At 38.0% G+C, this 17,401-nt stretch overlaps 1 protein-coding gene across 1 annotated transcript in view; it reads left to right on the forward strand.

Moving 5' to 3' along the window:
• Positions 1-17,401, forward strand: part of dchs1b (dachsous cadherin-related 1b) — a 204,410-nt gene that overhangs the window by 160,248 nt on the left and 26,761 nt on the right. The window contains exons 5-10 of the mRNA XM_061931586.1: positions 6,206-6,394; positions 13,580-13,811; positions 13,888-14,124; positions 14,192-15,238; positions 15,309-15,496; positions 15,570-15,666. Coding sequence (XP_061787570.1) covers positions 6,206-6,394; positions 13,580-13,811; positions 13,888-14,124; positions 14,192-15,238; positions 15,309-15,496; positions 15,570-15,666 — 1,990 coding nt within the window. The remainder of the gene's footprint in view (positions 1-6,205; positions 6,395-13,579; positions 13,812-13,887; positions 14,125-14,191; positions 15,239-15,308; positions 15,497-15,569; positions 15,667-17,401) is intronic.

Raw genomic sequence — 17,401 nt, forward strand, 5'->3', positions numbered from 1 at the left:
GCAACCGCGTCAGAAAGTCGTCAACCATCCGCCATCCACCCGATGTAACGTTTGATCAGAACTGCACCCGCCCGCCATCCGCCCGTTGTTATATATCTAATATTAATTAAAAAAAAAAAAAAGGGTGAAAACTACGCGAATTGCACCTTGTGCAGACAAGATTTTTCGATCGGACACGGAGGAATTAGCGATGTAAAAGACCACGTTGGGACAAAAAAACACAAGTCTAATGCCGTCGCTAGCGATACAAGTGGAAAACTTTCAACGTTTTTCGTCGCCCAAACAGATTCTTTGGATGTGATAAATGCCGAAGTTTTATTTACGGAGGCAATAATTGAGCATGGACTTCCAATCGCACTGGCTGATCACATGGGACAGTTAATAATGTAATGCAACCTTTAAAAATCATTACGCGGTGATCGCGGTCCCAAAAATAAACTTTTCTTGCATGATAATGTCCAGAAAAATTTGCTTTATATTACTATAGAGTCCTTTTAACGAATGAGTTTGATGGTTTATCACAAACCTTAAATGAAATTCCATGGCCACCGTCCTGCTCTCTATATCAACCAGGGTGAGCCCCACCCCTTTCGTGAGCGCACTGCGAAAGCGGACGAGGCGGGGTGTCGGTGCGGTGGGCGCGGTAGTGACCCTGGACGTGCGTCGGGCCCTTCTCGCGGATCGCCTCAGCTACGGCTCCCGGTGGGGCCCTCTCGGGGGAAGGGGCCTCGGTCCCGGACCCCGGCGAGGCGTCCCTTCTCCGCTCCGTAAAAGTGTCCATCTCTTTTCTTTTCTTTTCTTCTGTTGTGGCATATGCAGCAGGTGCCTGCTCGTTTTTCGTATGTGGGGGTAACAACATTTAACTATGTATATATATTTCCGAATTGGTTTAACTGCCACCCGCAAAAAAAATAAAAAAATAAAAAAAATATCTAATTAATCCGCCCGACCCGACCCGCGAGCGGATAAAATCTTATTGTTTTTAATTTCATCCGCCCGATCCGCGGATAATCCGCGGACTCCGCGGTTGTGTCCGCAAACCGCGCATCTCTAATACATACATACATACATACATATATATATATATATATATATATATATATATATATATATATATATATATATATATATATATATATATATATATATATATATATATATATATAGAGCGCGATGATGTGACGTTATCGACAGGAAAATGCATGTTTAGCCAATATGACTTGCCTGAGCTGCTAGGAGACACCGAGAGTAACAAGCAGTAGAAAATGGATTAGAAAGGACAGATTAAAAAAAAAAACAAAAACAAAAAAAAAAAAAAAAAAACTTTTTTTTTTTAACCTGGGACTTCCTGCGGACCGGACTTTGGACGCTGGCAGGCAGCGGGCCGTAGTCTGGAGACCCCTGACTTAGATCTTAGAATGTTTAGAATTGAGAAGTGAGGAAGTGAGCAGGGGTGAAATGGTTGATCAGGTACAACATGCACTCTCTTCTGTCACCTCTTGGTGGTTGTCTTCGGCTGCTTGGCACATCTGCAGCTACAAAAGGTAGCTTATCGATAAATCTTGACTTCCATCAAAGCCTAAGCTGAGCGCATGTTGCTGGGATTGATGTAGCGTGTGCACGTGGTGTGCACATGTTGTCTTGCTGATAAAGTCTGTGCTCCTTTTTCTTTGTTTTTCTTCCCTCCTGCACATGAAGTCAAAATCAGTACACAGCTGTAACGCTTAGCAGGAAAACTTACGTCTGCAGTATGGTGACAATTACTCACATTCCTGTGCAGTGTGCTTCACTTTGCTCACAATAACATTTACTGTATATTGTAACACACAATATACAGTGTTGTGCAACATACTGTACACAATGTGATATACATCATGTATTGCACAATATAGCAAATACAATGTAACATTGTACACAATGTGATATACATCATGTATTGCACAATATAGCAAATACAATGTAACACTGTACACAATGTGATATACATCATGTATTGCACAATATAGCATATACAATGTAACACTGTACACAATGTGATATACATAATGTAAGATACAATGCAGCAGTAACGGTAACATAACATTATAATGTAACATGAATACCGTATCGTGTTAATGTAACATATTTCATGTAACAGAGTATATGTTGTGATAAACATAATACCTTATACAATGTAACACACTAATGTATATATATATATATGTATATATATATATATATATATATATATATATATATATATATATATATATATATATATATATATATATACAATACAACATGCATACAGTGTAACATATATATTTAATATATAATGCAACATGCATGCTGTAACATGGATAATGTAACATGTAGAATAAATAACACATATGACGTAACATATATGACACATACATAGTGTAACATATGTAATAAAATATACATAATGTAACATATGTAATGCAATGTAATATTGTAACATTCACAATGTAACATATGTAATAAAATATGTATAATGTAACATATGTAATAAAATATACATAATGTAACATATGTAATGCAATATAATATTGTAACATACACAATGTGAAATACATAATGTAACATACATAATGTAATATATGTAATAAAATATACATAGTGTAACATATGTAATGCAATATAATATTATAACACACACAATGTAACATACATAATGTAATATATGTAATAAAATAAACATAATGTAACATATGTAATAAAATATACATAATGTAACATATGTAATGCAATATAATATTGTAACATTCGCAATGTAACATATGTAATAAAATATACATAATGTAACATATGTAATAAAATATACATAATGTAACATATGTAATGCAATATAATATTGTAACATACACAATGTAACATACATAATGTAACTTATATAATGTAACATTTACAATGTAACATATGTAATAAAATATACATAATGTAACATATGTAATAGAATATACATAATGTAACATATGTAATGCAATATAATATTGTAACACACACAATATAGCATACTTAATGTAACATTCACAATGTAACATATGTAATAAAATATACGTAATGTAACATATGTAATAAAATATACATAATGTAACATATGTAATGCAATATAATATTGTAATATACATAATGTAACTTATATAATGTAACATTCACAATGTAACATACATAATGTAGCATATGTAATAAAATATACATAAAATAACATACGTAATGCAATATAATTTGTAACATACACAATGCAACATACATAATGTAACATACATAATGTAACCTTCACAATGTAACATATGTAATAAAATATACATAATGTAACATATGTAATGCAATATAATATTGTAACACACACAATGTAACATACGTAATGTAACATTCACAATGTAACATATGTAATAAAATATACATAATATAACATATGTAATGCAATATAATATTGTAACATACACAATGTAACATACATAATGTAACTTATATAATGTAACATTCACAATGTAACATACATAATGTAACATATGTAATAAAATATACATAATGTAACATACGTAATGCAAAATAATATTGGAATCACTGCACTTAACATTGAATGCCCGTGACCTTGGATCCCTAAGACGGTACTCCATCAAAAAGCGACATCAGTGTGTAAAGGATATCACCACATGGACTCAGGAACACTTCAGAAAACCAATGTCGGTAACTACAGTTGGTCGCTACATCTGTAAGTGCAAGTTAAAACTCTACTATGCGAAGCCAAAGCCATTTATCAACAACACCCGGAAACGCCGCCGGCTTCGCTGGGCCCGAGCTCATCTAAGATAGACCGATGCAAAGTAAGAAAGTGTTCCATGGTCCTGTGACAACGACATTCATTTTCTGCGACAAAAAACGAACTAGGGGATCCCATTGGCGAGGTGGGCAGAGTAGGGGACGGGATTTACAGGTTTGAATTCTACCTTGAACGAGTATGACGATCCTCCTGGTAGGGGTGTATCCCTTTATGGAGGATGCCTGTGCGTGACTTTGTTTAACGTGGGGAGACTGGTGCACAGACAGTCACCACACGATCCTTGACAGAATCAGGTAAGGGTCCAGTGGCATGGAGTCCAAGACGACTGGGGACCCTTTTCTGCTGCAGCCTTCTTCCACCTTCGTAGCCGTTGTGGTAGTTCTTAAATCTACCGTCTTCCGCCTGTTCCGCCGTTGAGGTCTTCACCGTATCCCTGGCTAGGGGGCAGTCAGGTACTAGGCCTTTGCCAAGGGCCACCTGGGGTACCAGTAGTAAAGGGGTTAACCTCCTAGTGCCCAAAGACCCCATAGGGGAGCCTCCACTGCCGGATGCACTTAAAGGTCATGCCCAGGACACCAATATCCAAGTACCCCAGCCTTGAATTCTCACTTTCTTTATCAACGTACTGACACTCGCAACTTTCTCTGTGTTGAGGTTTTACTTGATAAAAAAAGTCCAAGGACTGAGTCACCCAACACGTGGGATTCTGTGTCTGGTCACTCCATTCCGCTGAGTAGTTTGTTGCGTGTGATGTTTGACAGGGCGCACAAAAACTGCAGCACACTTCTGGGACCACATTTTTTCCACCCAAAAAACCCGAGTCATACGAAGTGTGAGGATAAAGGGAAAAACTCTTCAATCTGTCCATGCATGAGGCCATGATCCGTAGTTTCTGGTCAAAGAAGAGGAGGTCTCGCTCTGCCTGTCTTCTCCGGATTAAGGACTGGAGTGTGTGCGGGTGTGAGTCTCTGTGCCTGTCGAAAACCACTTCGCGTCACTTGACCCCGCGGAACCCATTTAAGTGTCTCTGTTGACCCCCTGAACCTGGTCCACAGCTCCAAAGGGCTTCTGTTGCCTCCCCCCTGTCTGGTTTTGACGTTCGGCGATGAAACCAAATCAGCGGGTGTGATCCAAAACATCTGTGCCACTCCACCCACCCATCAATCAATCAATCAATCAATCGATCAATCAATCAATGTTTACTTATATAGCCCTAAATCACGAGTGTCTCAAAGGGCTGCAACAGGGATCTAACATAATAGTGAGAGTCCAGTCCAAAGTGGATCTAACATAATAATGAGAGTCCAGTCCATAGTGGATCTAACATAATAGTGTGAGAGTCCAGTCCATAGTGGATCCAACATAATAGTGAGAGTCCAGTCCATAGTGGATTTAACATACTGTAATAGTGTGAGAGTCCAGTCCATAGTGGATCTAACATAATAGTGAGAGTCCAGTCCATAGTGGATCCAACATAATAGTGAGAGTCCAGCCCATAGTGGATCTAACATAATATTGTGAGAGTCCAGTCCATGTGGATCTAACACAATAGTGTGAGAGTCCAGTCCATAGTGGATCTAACATAATAGTGAGAGTTCAGTCCATAGTGGATATAACATTATAGTGTGAGAGTCCAGTCCATAGAGGATCTAACATAATAGTGAGAGTCCAGTCCATAGTGGATCTAACATAATAGTGAGAGTCCATTCCATAGTGGATCTAACATATTAGTGTGAGAGTACAGTCCATAGTGGATCTAACATATTAGTGAGAGTCCAGTCCATAGTGGAGCTAACGTATTAGTGTGAGAGTCCAGTCCATAGTGGATCTAACATATTAGTGTGAGAGTCCAGTCCATAGTGGATCTAACATAATAGTGAGAGTCCAGTCCATAGTGGGGCCAGCAGGAAACCATTCCGAGCGGAGACAGGTCAGCAGTGCAGAGATGTCCCCAACTGATGCACAGGCGAGCGGTCCACCCCGGGTCCCGACTCTGGACAACCAGCACTTCATCCGAGGCCACCGAACCTGTGCCCCCCCTCCACAAGGGAGAGGGGGGCAGAGCAGAAAAGAAACGGCAGATCAACTGGTCTAAAAGGGGGTCTATTTAAAGGCTAGAGTATACAAATGAGTTTTAAGATGGGACTTAAAAGCTTCTACTGAGGTAGCATCTCTAACTGTTACCGGGAGGGCATTCTCGAGTACTGGAGCCCCAATAGAAATCTTTCTACAAAGTTCCACAAACGTGTGTCTTGGTAGTCTTCGTGTAACGAATTCCACCCTGTGGTCTTGGTCTCATCCATTCCAGTTGAATTTGTTCTTATATGTTTGGCATCTGAACAAGATCCCTGGAGGTCGCCACAAGTGGTTTAGTGATCTTGGACAAGGTCTGACCTGGCATGTCTTCTCCCCCCCCAGGTGTCTGCCACGGATGATGACCGCGGGTCCTTCGGCGCCGTGACCTACGCGCTGACTTCGAGCTCCGGCGGGGCGCCGCCCTCCCACTTCACCATCAACAAGGAGACCGGGCACCTGTGCACCAGCACCAGTCTGGATCGCGACGACGGACTGGAGAGGTTTGACTTGACCGTCACGGCAACAGACGGGGTGAGAAGATGTCTAAATAGCTCAAAAAACTTCTTCAGTTCTTACACTACTCCAGGAAAAACTTTTAAAGTAGAAGTAGAGTGACTAAATCTAATTGTATTTACAGTCCGCAAAGTATGTAAAAATACCGCCTAAACATAAAAAAATGCCACAAATGTTGAATATTCCACTTCCGGTACTTGTAGTTTATTGCAGTTATCGTACTTGTAATAGTGTACTTGTGGCTTCTTGTAGTTGGAATACTAGTAGTTTCCTGTAGTTGTACTGGTTATTGTAATGTACTTGCAAGTTGTTGTAGTCGTAATACTTGTAGTAGTGTGCTTGTGGTTTCTTGTAGTTGTACTGGTCTACTTGGAGTTTCTTGTAGTTGTAGTACTTGTAGTTTCAATACTAAAAGTTGATTGTAATTGTAATACTTGTAGTTGTGTACTTGTAGGTTATTGCAGTTGTAGTAGTTGTAATAGTGTACTTGTAGCTTTTTGTAGTTGGAGTACTAGTAGTTTCTTGTAGTTGTGCTGGTTGTTGTAACGTACTTGCAAGTTCTTGTAGTCGTAATACTTGTAGTTTGCTAGTAGGTTTTTGTAGTTGTACTATTTGTAGTAGTGTACTTGTACAGTAGTTGTAGTACTTGTAATAGTGTACTTGTAGTTGCTTGTAGTTGTAGTTTTGTACTTGTAGTTGTTTCGCAGTTGTAGTAGTTGTAATAGTGCACTTGTAGCTTCTTGTAGTTGTAGTACTAGTAGTTTCCTGTTGTTGTATTATCTGTTGTTTTTTTTAGTTGTACTGGTTGTTGTATTTCGTGTAGTCGTAATACTTGTAGTAGTGTGCTAGTAGTTTCTTGTAGTTGTACTACTAGTAGTAGTCTACTTGGAGTTTCTTGTAGTTGTAGTACTTGTAGTTTCAAATCTTAATAGTTGATTGTAATTGTAATACTTGTAGTTGTGTACTTGTAGGTTATTGCAGTTGTAGTAGTTGCAATAGTGTACTTGTAGCTTTTTGTATTTGGAGTACTAGTAGTTTCTTGTAGTTGTGCTGGTTGTTGTAATGTACTTGCAAGTTCTTGCAGTCGTAATACTTGTAGTGTGCTAGTAGGTTTTTGTAGTTGTACTATTTGTAGTAGTGTACTTGTACAGTAGTTGTAGTACTTGTAATAGTGTACTTGTAGTTGCTTGTAGTTGTAGTTTTGTACTTGTAGTTGTTTCGCAGTTGTAATACTTGCAATAGTGCACTTGTAGCTTTTTGTAGTTGTAGTACTAGTAGTAGTCTACTTGGAGTTTCTTGTAGTTGTAGTACTTGTAGCTTCAATACTAATAGTTGATTGTAATTGTAATACTTGTAGTTGTGTACTTGTAGGTTATTGCAGTTGTAATACTTGTAATAGTGTACTTGTAGCTTTTTGTAGTTGGAGTACTAGTAGTTTCCTGTAGTTGTACTGGTTGTTGTAACGTACTTGCAAGTTCTTGTAGTCGTAATACTTGTAGTGTGCTAGTAGGTTTTTGTAGTTGTACTATTTGTAGTAGTGTACTTGTACAGTAGTTGTAGTACTTGTAATAGTGTACTTGTAGTTGCTTGTAGTTGTAGCTTTGTACTTGTAGTTGTTTCGCAGTTGTAGTAGTTGTAATAGTGCACTTGTAGCTTTTTGTAGTTGTAGTACTAGTAGTTTCCTGTAGTTGTAATATCTGTTGTTTTTTGTAGTTGTACTGGTTGTTGTATTTCGTGTAGTCGCAATACTTGTAGTAGTGTGCTAGTAGTTTCTTGTAGTTGTACTACTAGTAGTAGTCTACTTGGAGTTTCTTGTAGTTGTAGTACTTGTAGTTTCAATTCTTAATAGTTGATTGTAATTGTAATACTTGTAGTTGTGTACTTGTAGTTTATTGCAGTTGTAGTAGTTGCAATAGTGTACTTGTAGCTTTTTGTAGTTGGAGTACTAGTAGTTTCTTGTAGTTGTACTGGTTGTTGTAATGTACTTGCAAGTTCTTGTAGTCGTAATACTTGTAGTGTGCTAGTAGGTTTTTGTAGTTGTACTATTTGTAGTAGTGTACTTGTACAGTAGTTGTAGTACTTGTAATAGTGTACTTGTAGTTGCTTGTAGTTGTAGTTTTGTACTTGTAGTTGTTTCACAGTTGTAGTAGTTGTAATAGTGCACTTGTAGCTTTTTGTAGTTGTAGTACTAGTAGTTTCCTGTAGTTGTAATATCTGTTGTTTTTTGTAGTTGTACTGGTTGTTGTATTTCGTGTAGTTGTAATACTTGTAGTAGTGTGCTAGTAGTTTCTTGTAGTTGTACTACTAGTAGTAGTCTACTTGGAGTTTCTTGTTGTTGTAGTACTTGTAGTTTAAATTCTTAATAGTTGATTGTAATTGTAATACTTGTAGTTGTGTACTTGTAGGTTATTGCAGTTGTAGTAGTTGCAATAGTGTACTTGTAGCTTTTTGTAGTTGGAGTACTAGTAGTTTCTTGTAGTTGTACTGGTTGTTGTAATGTACTTGCAAGTTCTTGTAGTCGTAATACTTGTAGTGGGCTAGTAGGTTTTTGTAGTTGTACTATTTCTAGTAGTGTACTTGTACAGTAGTTGTAGTACTTGTAATAGTGTACTTGTAGTTGCTTGTAGTTGTAGTTTTGTACTTGTAGTTGTTTCGCAGTTGTAGTAGTTGTAATAGTGCACTTGTAGCTTCTTGTAGTTGTAGTACTAGTAGTTTCCTGTAGTTGTAATATCTGTTGTTTTTTGTAGTTGTACTGGTTGTTGTATTTCGTGTAGTCGTAATACTTGTAGTAGTGTGCTAGTTGTTTCTTGTAGTTGTACTACTAGTAGTAGTCTACTTGGAGTTTCTTGTAGTTGTAGTACTTGTAGCTTCAATACTAATAGTTGATTGTAATTGTAATACTTGTAGTTGTGTACTAGTAGTTTATTGCAGTTGTAGTAGTTGTAATAGTGTACTTCTAGCTTTTTGTAGTTGGAGTACTAGTAGTTTCCTGTAGTTGTACTGGTTGTTGTAATGTACTTGCAAGTTCTTGTAGTCGTAATACTTGTAGTGTGCTAGTAGGTTTTTGTAGTTGTACTACTTGTAGTAGTGTACTTGTACAGTAGTTGTAGTACTTGTAATAGTGTACTTGTAGTTGTTTGTAGTTGTAGTTTTGTACTTGTAGTTGTTTCGCAGTTGTAATACTTGCAATAGTGCACTTGTAGCTTCTTGTAGTTGTAGTACTAGTAGTTTCCTGTAGTTGTAATATCTGTTGTTTTTTGTAGTTGTACTGGTTATTGTATTTCGTGTAGTCGTAATACTTGTAGTAGTGTGCTCGTAGTTTCTTGTAGTTGTACTACTAGTAGTAGTCTACTTGGAGTTTCTTGTAGTTGTAGTACTTGTAGTTTCAATACTAATAGTTGATTGTATTTGTAATACTTGTAGTTGTGTACTTGTAGGTTATTGCAGTTGTAGTAGTTGTAATAGTGTACTTGTAGCTTTTTGTAATTGGAGTACTAGTAGTTTATTGTAGTTGTACTGGTTGTTGTAACGTACTTGCAAGTTCTTGTAGTCGTAATACTTGTAGTGTGCTAGTAGGTTTTTGTAGTTGTACTATTTGTAGTAGTGTACTTGTACAGTAGTTGTAGTACTTGTAATAGTGTACTTGTAGTTGCTTGTAGTTGTAGTTTTGTACTTGTAGTTGTTTCGCAGTTGTAATACTTGCAATAGTGCACTTGTAGCTTCATGTAGTTGTAGTACTAGCAGTTTCCTGTAGTTGTAATATCTGTTGTTTCTTGTAGTTGTACTGGTTGTTGTATTTCGTGTAGTCGTAATACTTGTAGTAGTGTGCTAGTAGTTTCTTGTAGTTGTACTACTAGTAGTAGTCTACTTGGAGTTTCTTGTAGTTGTAGTACTTGTAGTTTAAATTCTTAATAGTTGATTGTAATTGTAATACTTGTAGTTGTGTACTTGTAGGTTATTGCAGTTGTAGTAGTTGCAATAGTGTACTTGTAGCTTTTTGTAGTTGGAGTACTAGTAGTTTCTTGTAGTTGTGCTGGTTGTTGTAACGTACTTGCAAGTTCTTGTAGTCGTAATACTTGTAGTGTGCTAGTAGGTTTTTGTAGTTGTACTATTTGTAGTAGTGTACTTGTACAGTAGTTGTAGTACTTGTAATAGTGTACTTGTACAGTAGTTGTAGTTTTGTACTTGTAGTTGTTTCGCAGTTGTAATACTTGCAATAGTGCACTTGTAGCTTCTTGTAGTTGTAGTACTAGTAGTTTCCTGTAGTTGTAATATCTGTTGTTTTTTGTAGTTGTACTGGTTGTAGTATTTCGTGTAGTCGCAATGCTTGTAGTAGTGTGCTAGTAGTTTCTTGTAGTTGTACTACTAGTAGTAGTCTACTTGGAGTTTCTTGTAGTTGTAGTACTTGTAGCTTCAATACAAATATTTGATTGTAATTGTAATACTTGTAGTTGTGTACTTGTAGTTTATTGCAGTTGTAGTAGTTGTATTAGTGTACTTCTAGCTTTTTGTAGTTGGAGTACTAGTAGTTTCCTGTAGTTGTACTGGTTGTTGTAATGTACTTGCAAGTTCTTGTAGTCATAATACTTGTAGTGTGCTAGTAGGTTTTTGTAGTCGTACTATTTGTAGTAGTGTACTTGTACAGTAGTTGTAGTACTTGTAATAGTGTACTTGTACAGTAGTTGTAGTTGTAGTTTTGTACTTGTAGTTGTTTCGCAGTTGTAATACTTGCAATAGTGCACTTGTAGCTTCTTGTAGTTGTAGTACTAGTAGTTTCCTGTAGTTGTAATATCTGTTGTTTTTTGTAGTTGTACTGGTTGTTGTATTTCGTGTAGTCGTAATACTTGTAGTAGTATGCTAGTAGTTTCTTGTAGTTGTACTACTAGTAGTAGTCTACTTGGAGTTTCTTGTAGTTGTAGTACTTGTAGCTTCAATACTAATAGTTGATTGTAATTGTAATACTTGTAGTTGTGTACTTGTAGTTTATTGCAGTTGTAGTAGTTGTAATAGTGTGCTTGTAGCTTTTTGTAGTTGGAGTACTAGTAGTTTATTGTAGTTGTACTGGTTGTTGTAACGTACTTGCAAGTTTTTGTAGTCGTAATACTTGTAGTGTGCTAGTAGGTTTTTGTAGTTGTACTACTTGTATTAGTGTACTTGTACAGTAGTTGTAGTACATGTGATAGTGTACTTGTAGTTGCTTGTAGTTGTAGTTTTGTACTTGTAGTTGTTTCGCAGTAGTAGTAGTTGTAATAGTGCACTTGTAGCTTTTTGTAGTTGTAGTACTAGTAGTTTCCTGTAGTTGTAATATCTGTTGTTTTTTGTAGTTGTACTGGTTGTTGTATTTCGTGTAGTCGTAATACTTGTAGTAGTGTGCTAGTAGTTTCTTGTAGTTGTACTACTAGTAGTAGTCTACTTGGAGTTTCTTGTAGTTGTAGTACTTGTAGTTTCAATACTAATAGTTGATTGTAATTGTAATACTTGTAGTTGTGTACTTGTAGTTTTTTGCAGTTGTAGTAGTTGTAATAGTGTACTTGTAGCTTTTTGTAGTTGGAGTACTAGTAGTTTCTTGTAGTTGTACTGGTTGTTGTAACGTACTTGCAAGTTCTTGTCGTCGTAATACTTGTAGTGTGCTAGTAGGTTTTTGTAATTGTACTATTTGTAGTAGTGTACTTGTACAGTAGTTGTAGTACTTGTACAGTAGTTGTAGTACTTGTAATAGTGTACTTGTAGTTGCTTGTAGTTGTAGTTTTGTACTTGTAGTTGTTTTGCAGTTGTAGTAGTTGTAATAGTGCACTTGTAGTTTCTTGTAGTTGTAGTACTAGTAGTTTCCTGTAGTTGTAATATCTGTTGTTTTTTGTAGTTGTACTGGTTGTTGTATTTCGTGTAGTCGTAATACTTGTAGTAGTGTGCTAGTAGTTTCTTGTAGTTGTACTATTAGTAGTAGTCTACTTGGAGTTTCTTGGAGTTGTAGTACTTGTAGCTTCAATACTAATAGTTGATTGTAATTGTAATACTTGTAGTTGTGTACTTGTAGTTTATTGCAGTTGTAGTAGTTGTAATAGTGTACTTCTAGCTTTTTGTAGTTGGAGTACTAGTAGTTTCTTGTAGTTGTACTGGTTGTTGTAACGTACTTGCAAGTTCTTGTACTCGTAATACTTGTAGTGTGCTAGTAGGTTTTTGTAGTTGTACTACTTGTAGTAGTGTACTTGTACAGTAGTTGTAGTACTTGTAATAGTGTACTTGTAGTTGTAGTTTTGTACTTGTAGTTGTTTCGCAGTTGTAGTACTTGCAATAGTGCACTTGTAGCTTCTTGTAGTTGTAGTACTAGTAGTTTCCTGTAGTTGTAATATCTGTTGTTTTTTGTAGTTGTACTGGTTGTTGTATTTCGTGTAGTCGTAATACTTGTAGTAGTGTGCTAGTAGTTTCTTGTAGTTGTACTTCTAGTAGTAGTCTACTTGGAGTTTCTTGTAGTTGTAGTACTTGTAGTTTCAATACTAATAGTTGTATGTAATTGTAATACTTGTACTAGTGTACTTGTAGCTTTTTGTAGTTGGAGTACTAGTAGTTTCTTGTAGTTGTACTGGTTGTTGTTACGTACTTGCAAGTTCTTGTCGTCGTAATACTTGTAGTGGGCTAGTAGGTTTTTGTAGTTGTACTACTTTTAGTAGTGTATGTACGTGTATGTAAACTTTTGACCGCGACTGTATGTATATATGTATATGTATATATATGTGCATGTATAGGTCATTTAAAAAAGACTTATTAATACGAGCAGAATGGGAGAGAAAGTGATAGGCAGTGGTTTGCTCGTCTGTGCTCCTAGAACTTGTTCTTTGCCCGGGAACAAATCCTCCAGATAAGAACACTCTGGTGGAATCTTTTTGGAGGGGAAAAAAAAAAAGCAAGTAGGATTTGAGAATTTGTTCTGAAGTGTCGGTGAATGAGGAGCGACTTAAAAGTTGTCTACTCGTGAAAATTAATCCTGCACATTCCACGTAATGTGCGGCGGACTCAAGCTTTTATTGGAGGATTCTGTTGCTGACACGTTTTTGGCACGAGAGTGGGGCTGAAAACAAGTAGATGGTTGTCCGCGAGTTTGAAAATAGGGAGGGTGCTCTTACGCCACAACAGTTCTTTCATGGTACAGATAAGATTTTTTAATATCTGCTTGCTCAGCTCAAATCCTTTCTTCTACCCGTTAAGGGGGGCCTGAGCTCGGTGGCCCGTGTCAGGGTGTCGGTGGCGGACATCAATGACAACCGGCCCTCCTTCTACCCGGTCCTCTACGCGGTCAGCCTCAGCGCCCACAGCACCCCCGGCACCTCCGTTGTCAAGGTAACAGCCAACGACCCGGACGCCGGGGAGAACGGCCGGGTGACGTACCGCACGGTGGCCGGGGGCGGTGCGGCCTTCTTCACCCTCAACAAGGACACAGGTATGGTCGCTTTGTTGTGACGGGTACCAGACCTACGTGATCCGGGTAAAGTAATCTTCGGGTTTGCACTCCACAGGCGTTATATCGCTCTCGCGCTCGCTCCACGGCAAGGCCAGTTCCGTCATCTCCATGGTGATATCGGCCGTGGACGGCGGAGGTCTGATGGCGCCGGTCAACGCCAGGGTGAACGTGAGCGTGGTGGGGGGCTCGGTGTCGTCTCCCGTGTTCGAGCAGGCGCAGTATTTCTTCACCGTCTCCGAGGACGTCCTCGGGGGGACGGCGGTCGGCGTGGTCCGCGCCGCGACAAAGACAGGTCAGGGAAAACGCGATCTCTTGGCGAGTTTAAGTCTGGTTTCATGCGTTCTTCTTTGATGTTCCAGCTGCTTCAAAAGAAGTCTTCTACTCCGTCTCCTCTGGAGATCCTGACGGTTACTTCACGGTGGACAGTACATCTGGGACCATCCGCACCGCTCTTCCCCTGGACCACGAGACCTGCTCCGGACTTGATCTAGAGATCCAGGCACGGTCTGGCTCCCCTCCTGCTTTTGGGAGCAGTCGTGTTCGCATAACCATCTCTGACGTCAACGACAACGCCCCTACCTTCCTTCCGTCTTGGTCCGAGTCCCTCCTTCTGCCTGAGATCACCAAGATGGGGGCCGTTATCTACCGCATTCAGGCCTCAGACAAGGACTCTGGTCATAACGGCCAGCTCAGCTTCGACCTGGTGTCCGCCGGGGTGGCGGGCAGCAGCGGCCAGAGGACGTTTGGCGTGGATCGAGGCAGCGGGGATGTGCGACTGATTGGGGGTCTGTCGTATGAGAGTGTCCCTCGCTATGACCTTCAGGTGGTGGCCAAAGACGGAGGAGCACCTCAGCTGAGCTCCACCTTCACCCTGGTGGTACACATCCAGGCACAGGATGCACAAGGCCCCCACTTTGACACCCTGACGTACCGCGTGGAGCTCAGAGAGAACGCTCCTCTCAACACGCGCTTCCTTCAGGTGCGAGCACTGAACCGAGAGGCCTCAGGGAACGAAGGAAGCGCTTCCTCCCCGTCGTCCATGTCCTACCGTCTCAGGCCCGACGGCGACGCCGCAGGCTTTGGCATCGTACCGGATAGCGGTTGGCTGTTTGTGCGGAGCTCGTTGGACCGCGAGGTCAAGGACATGTACCTGCTGACAGTCCTGGCCACCTCGGGTCAAGGAGGGAGAACCGGAAGCGCCACAGTCAGAGTGACGGTGACGGACGAGAACGACAACTCCCCCAGGCTCAGCCAGGACAGGGTGTTCCTGGCGGTCCGGGAGAACCTGCTCGCGGGGACGGGCTTCGGTAGGGTGACTGCGACGGACCGAGATGCGGGGCCGAACGCTCGACTCTCCTACCGGCTGCTGCACGCCGACAGACACTTCCAGGTCAACTCCCAGACAGGTGAATAGGACGCCCGAACACTCTCCCGCTGCTTTGTGTCGTCGTCACAGTGGTGGATCTTCTCTTCCAGGGGAGGTCAGTACTCGCCTGGTACTGGACAGAGAGCAGCAGTCCAGCTACCAGCTGGTGGTGGTGGTGCAGGACGGAGGAACGCCTCCACGCAGCGCCACCGGCACCGCCCACGTCACCGTGCTGGACGACAACGACCACGCCCCGACCTTCTCGCACGCCCGGCCGGACAGGGAGCTCATCTTCCAGGTGAGAGCCTTCAAGTTGTGCTTGAATGTGGCGTTCAGTGTGAGAACAGTTGGAAAATTGTTCTGTATTGAAGGTGAAAGAGGGACTCTCGTCTGGGACCGCCCTGGGAACGGTGTCGGCTAAAGACCCCGATGAGGGGGAAAACGGCACCGTCTACTACTCCTTATCGGGTAAGACTTACACATGATGTACACCTGGAACTGTAGGAGACCACTAGGTTCCGTCTTGTAACCACCATTGATCGCATGTCAAGACAACGGACTAAATAACACAAAATAAAAGAGTAAATAACACAATATTAAAGAGTGAATAACATAAAATTAAAGATTAAAAAAACACTATATAAGAGTAAATAATGTTAAAGAGTAAATAACGCAATATAAAAAAGTAAATAACACAATATAATAGAGTAAATAACATAATATTAAAGAGTGAATAACATAATATTAAAGAGTAAATTACGCAATATAAAAAAGTAAATAACACAATATTAAAGACTGAATAACATGATATTAAAGATTAAAAAAACACTATATAAGAGTAAATAATGTTAAAGAGTAAATAACGCAATTTAAAAAAGTAAATAACACAATATAATAGAGTAAATAACATAATATTAAAGAGTGAATAACATAATATTAATGAGTAAATTACGCAATATAAAAAAGTAAATAACATAATATTAAACAGTAAATTACGCAATATAAAACAGTAAATTACATAATATTAAAGAATAAATAATGGAATATAAAAAAGTAAATAACACAATATAATAGAGGAAATAACATAATATTAAAGAGTGAATAACATAATAATAAAGAGTAAATTACGCAATATAAAAAAGTAAATAACACAATATTAAAGACTGAATAACATGATATTAAAGATTAAAAAAACACTATATAAGAGTAAATAATGTTAAAGAGTAAATAACGTAATATAAAAAAGTAAATAACACAATATAATAGAGTAAATAACATAATATTAAAGAGTGAATAACATAATATTAAAGAGTAAATTACGCAATATAAAAAAGTAAATAACATAATATTAAACAGTAAATTACGCAATATAAAACAGTAAATTACATAATATTAAAGAATAAATAATGGAATATAAAAAAGTAAATAACACAATATAATAGAGGAAATAACATAATATTAAAGAGTGAAAAACATTATATTAAAGAGTAAATTACGCAATATTACAGAGTAAATAACAATATTAAAGAGTAAATTACGCAATATAAAAGACTAAATAACATAATATAAAAGAGTAAATAACGCAATATAAAAAGTGAATAAAAATATCAATGACTGAATAACATAATATTAAACATAAGAAACACTGTAAGAGTATCATCATGTTAAAGAGTAAATAACATATTATTAAATAATAAATATAATATTAAATATCATACTATTAAAGAGTAAATAACTCAATATAAAAAATAAATATAAAAGAGTAAATACTAAAACATGATAACCAACTAAATATTACAATATCAAAGAGTAAATACCATGATATCATGGAGTAAATAAGATATTAAATAGTGAATAAAGAGTAAATAACACAAAATAAAAAAGTAAATAAGATATTAAATAGTAAATAAAGAGTAAATAACACAATATGAAAGAGTAATAAAAAATAATATTCAGGAGTAAATAGCATAATATTAAAGAGTAAATACCACAATATAAAAAAGTAAATACAAGTATAAATGATTGAATAACATAATATTAAAGATAAAAAAAAACACTATAAGTGTATACAGGGTATAACATCATATTAAAGAGTAAATAACATAATATTATTAAAGAATAAATAACATAATATTAAAGAGTAAATATCATATTATTAAAGAGTAAATAACTCAATGTAAAAAAAATAAATATAAAAGAATAA

This window comes from Nerophis lumbriciformis, linkage group LG37, assembly GCF_033978685.3.
Source record: "Nerophis lumbriciformis linkage group LG37, RoL_Nlum_v2.1, whole genome shotgun sequence".
NCBI lineage: Eukaryota > Metazoa > Chordata > Actinopteri > Syngnathiformes > Syngnathidae > Nerophis > Nerophis lumbriciformis.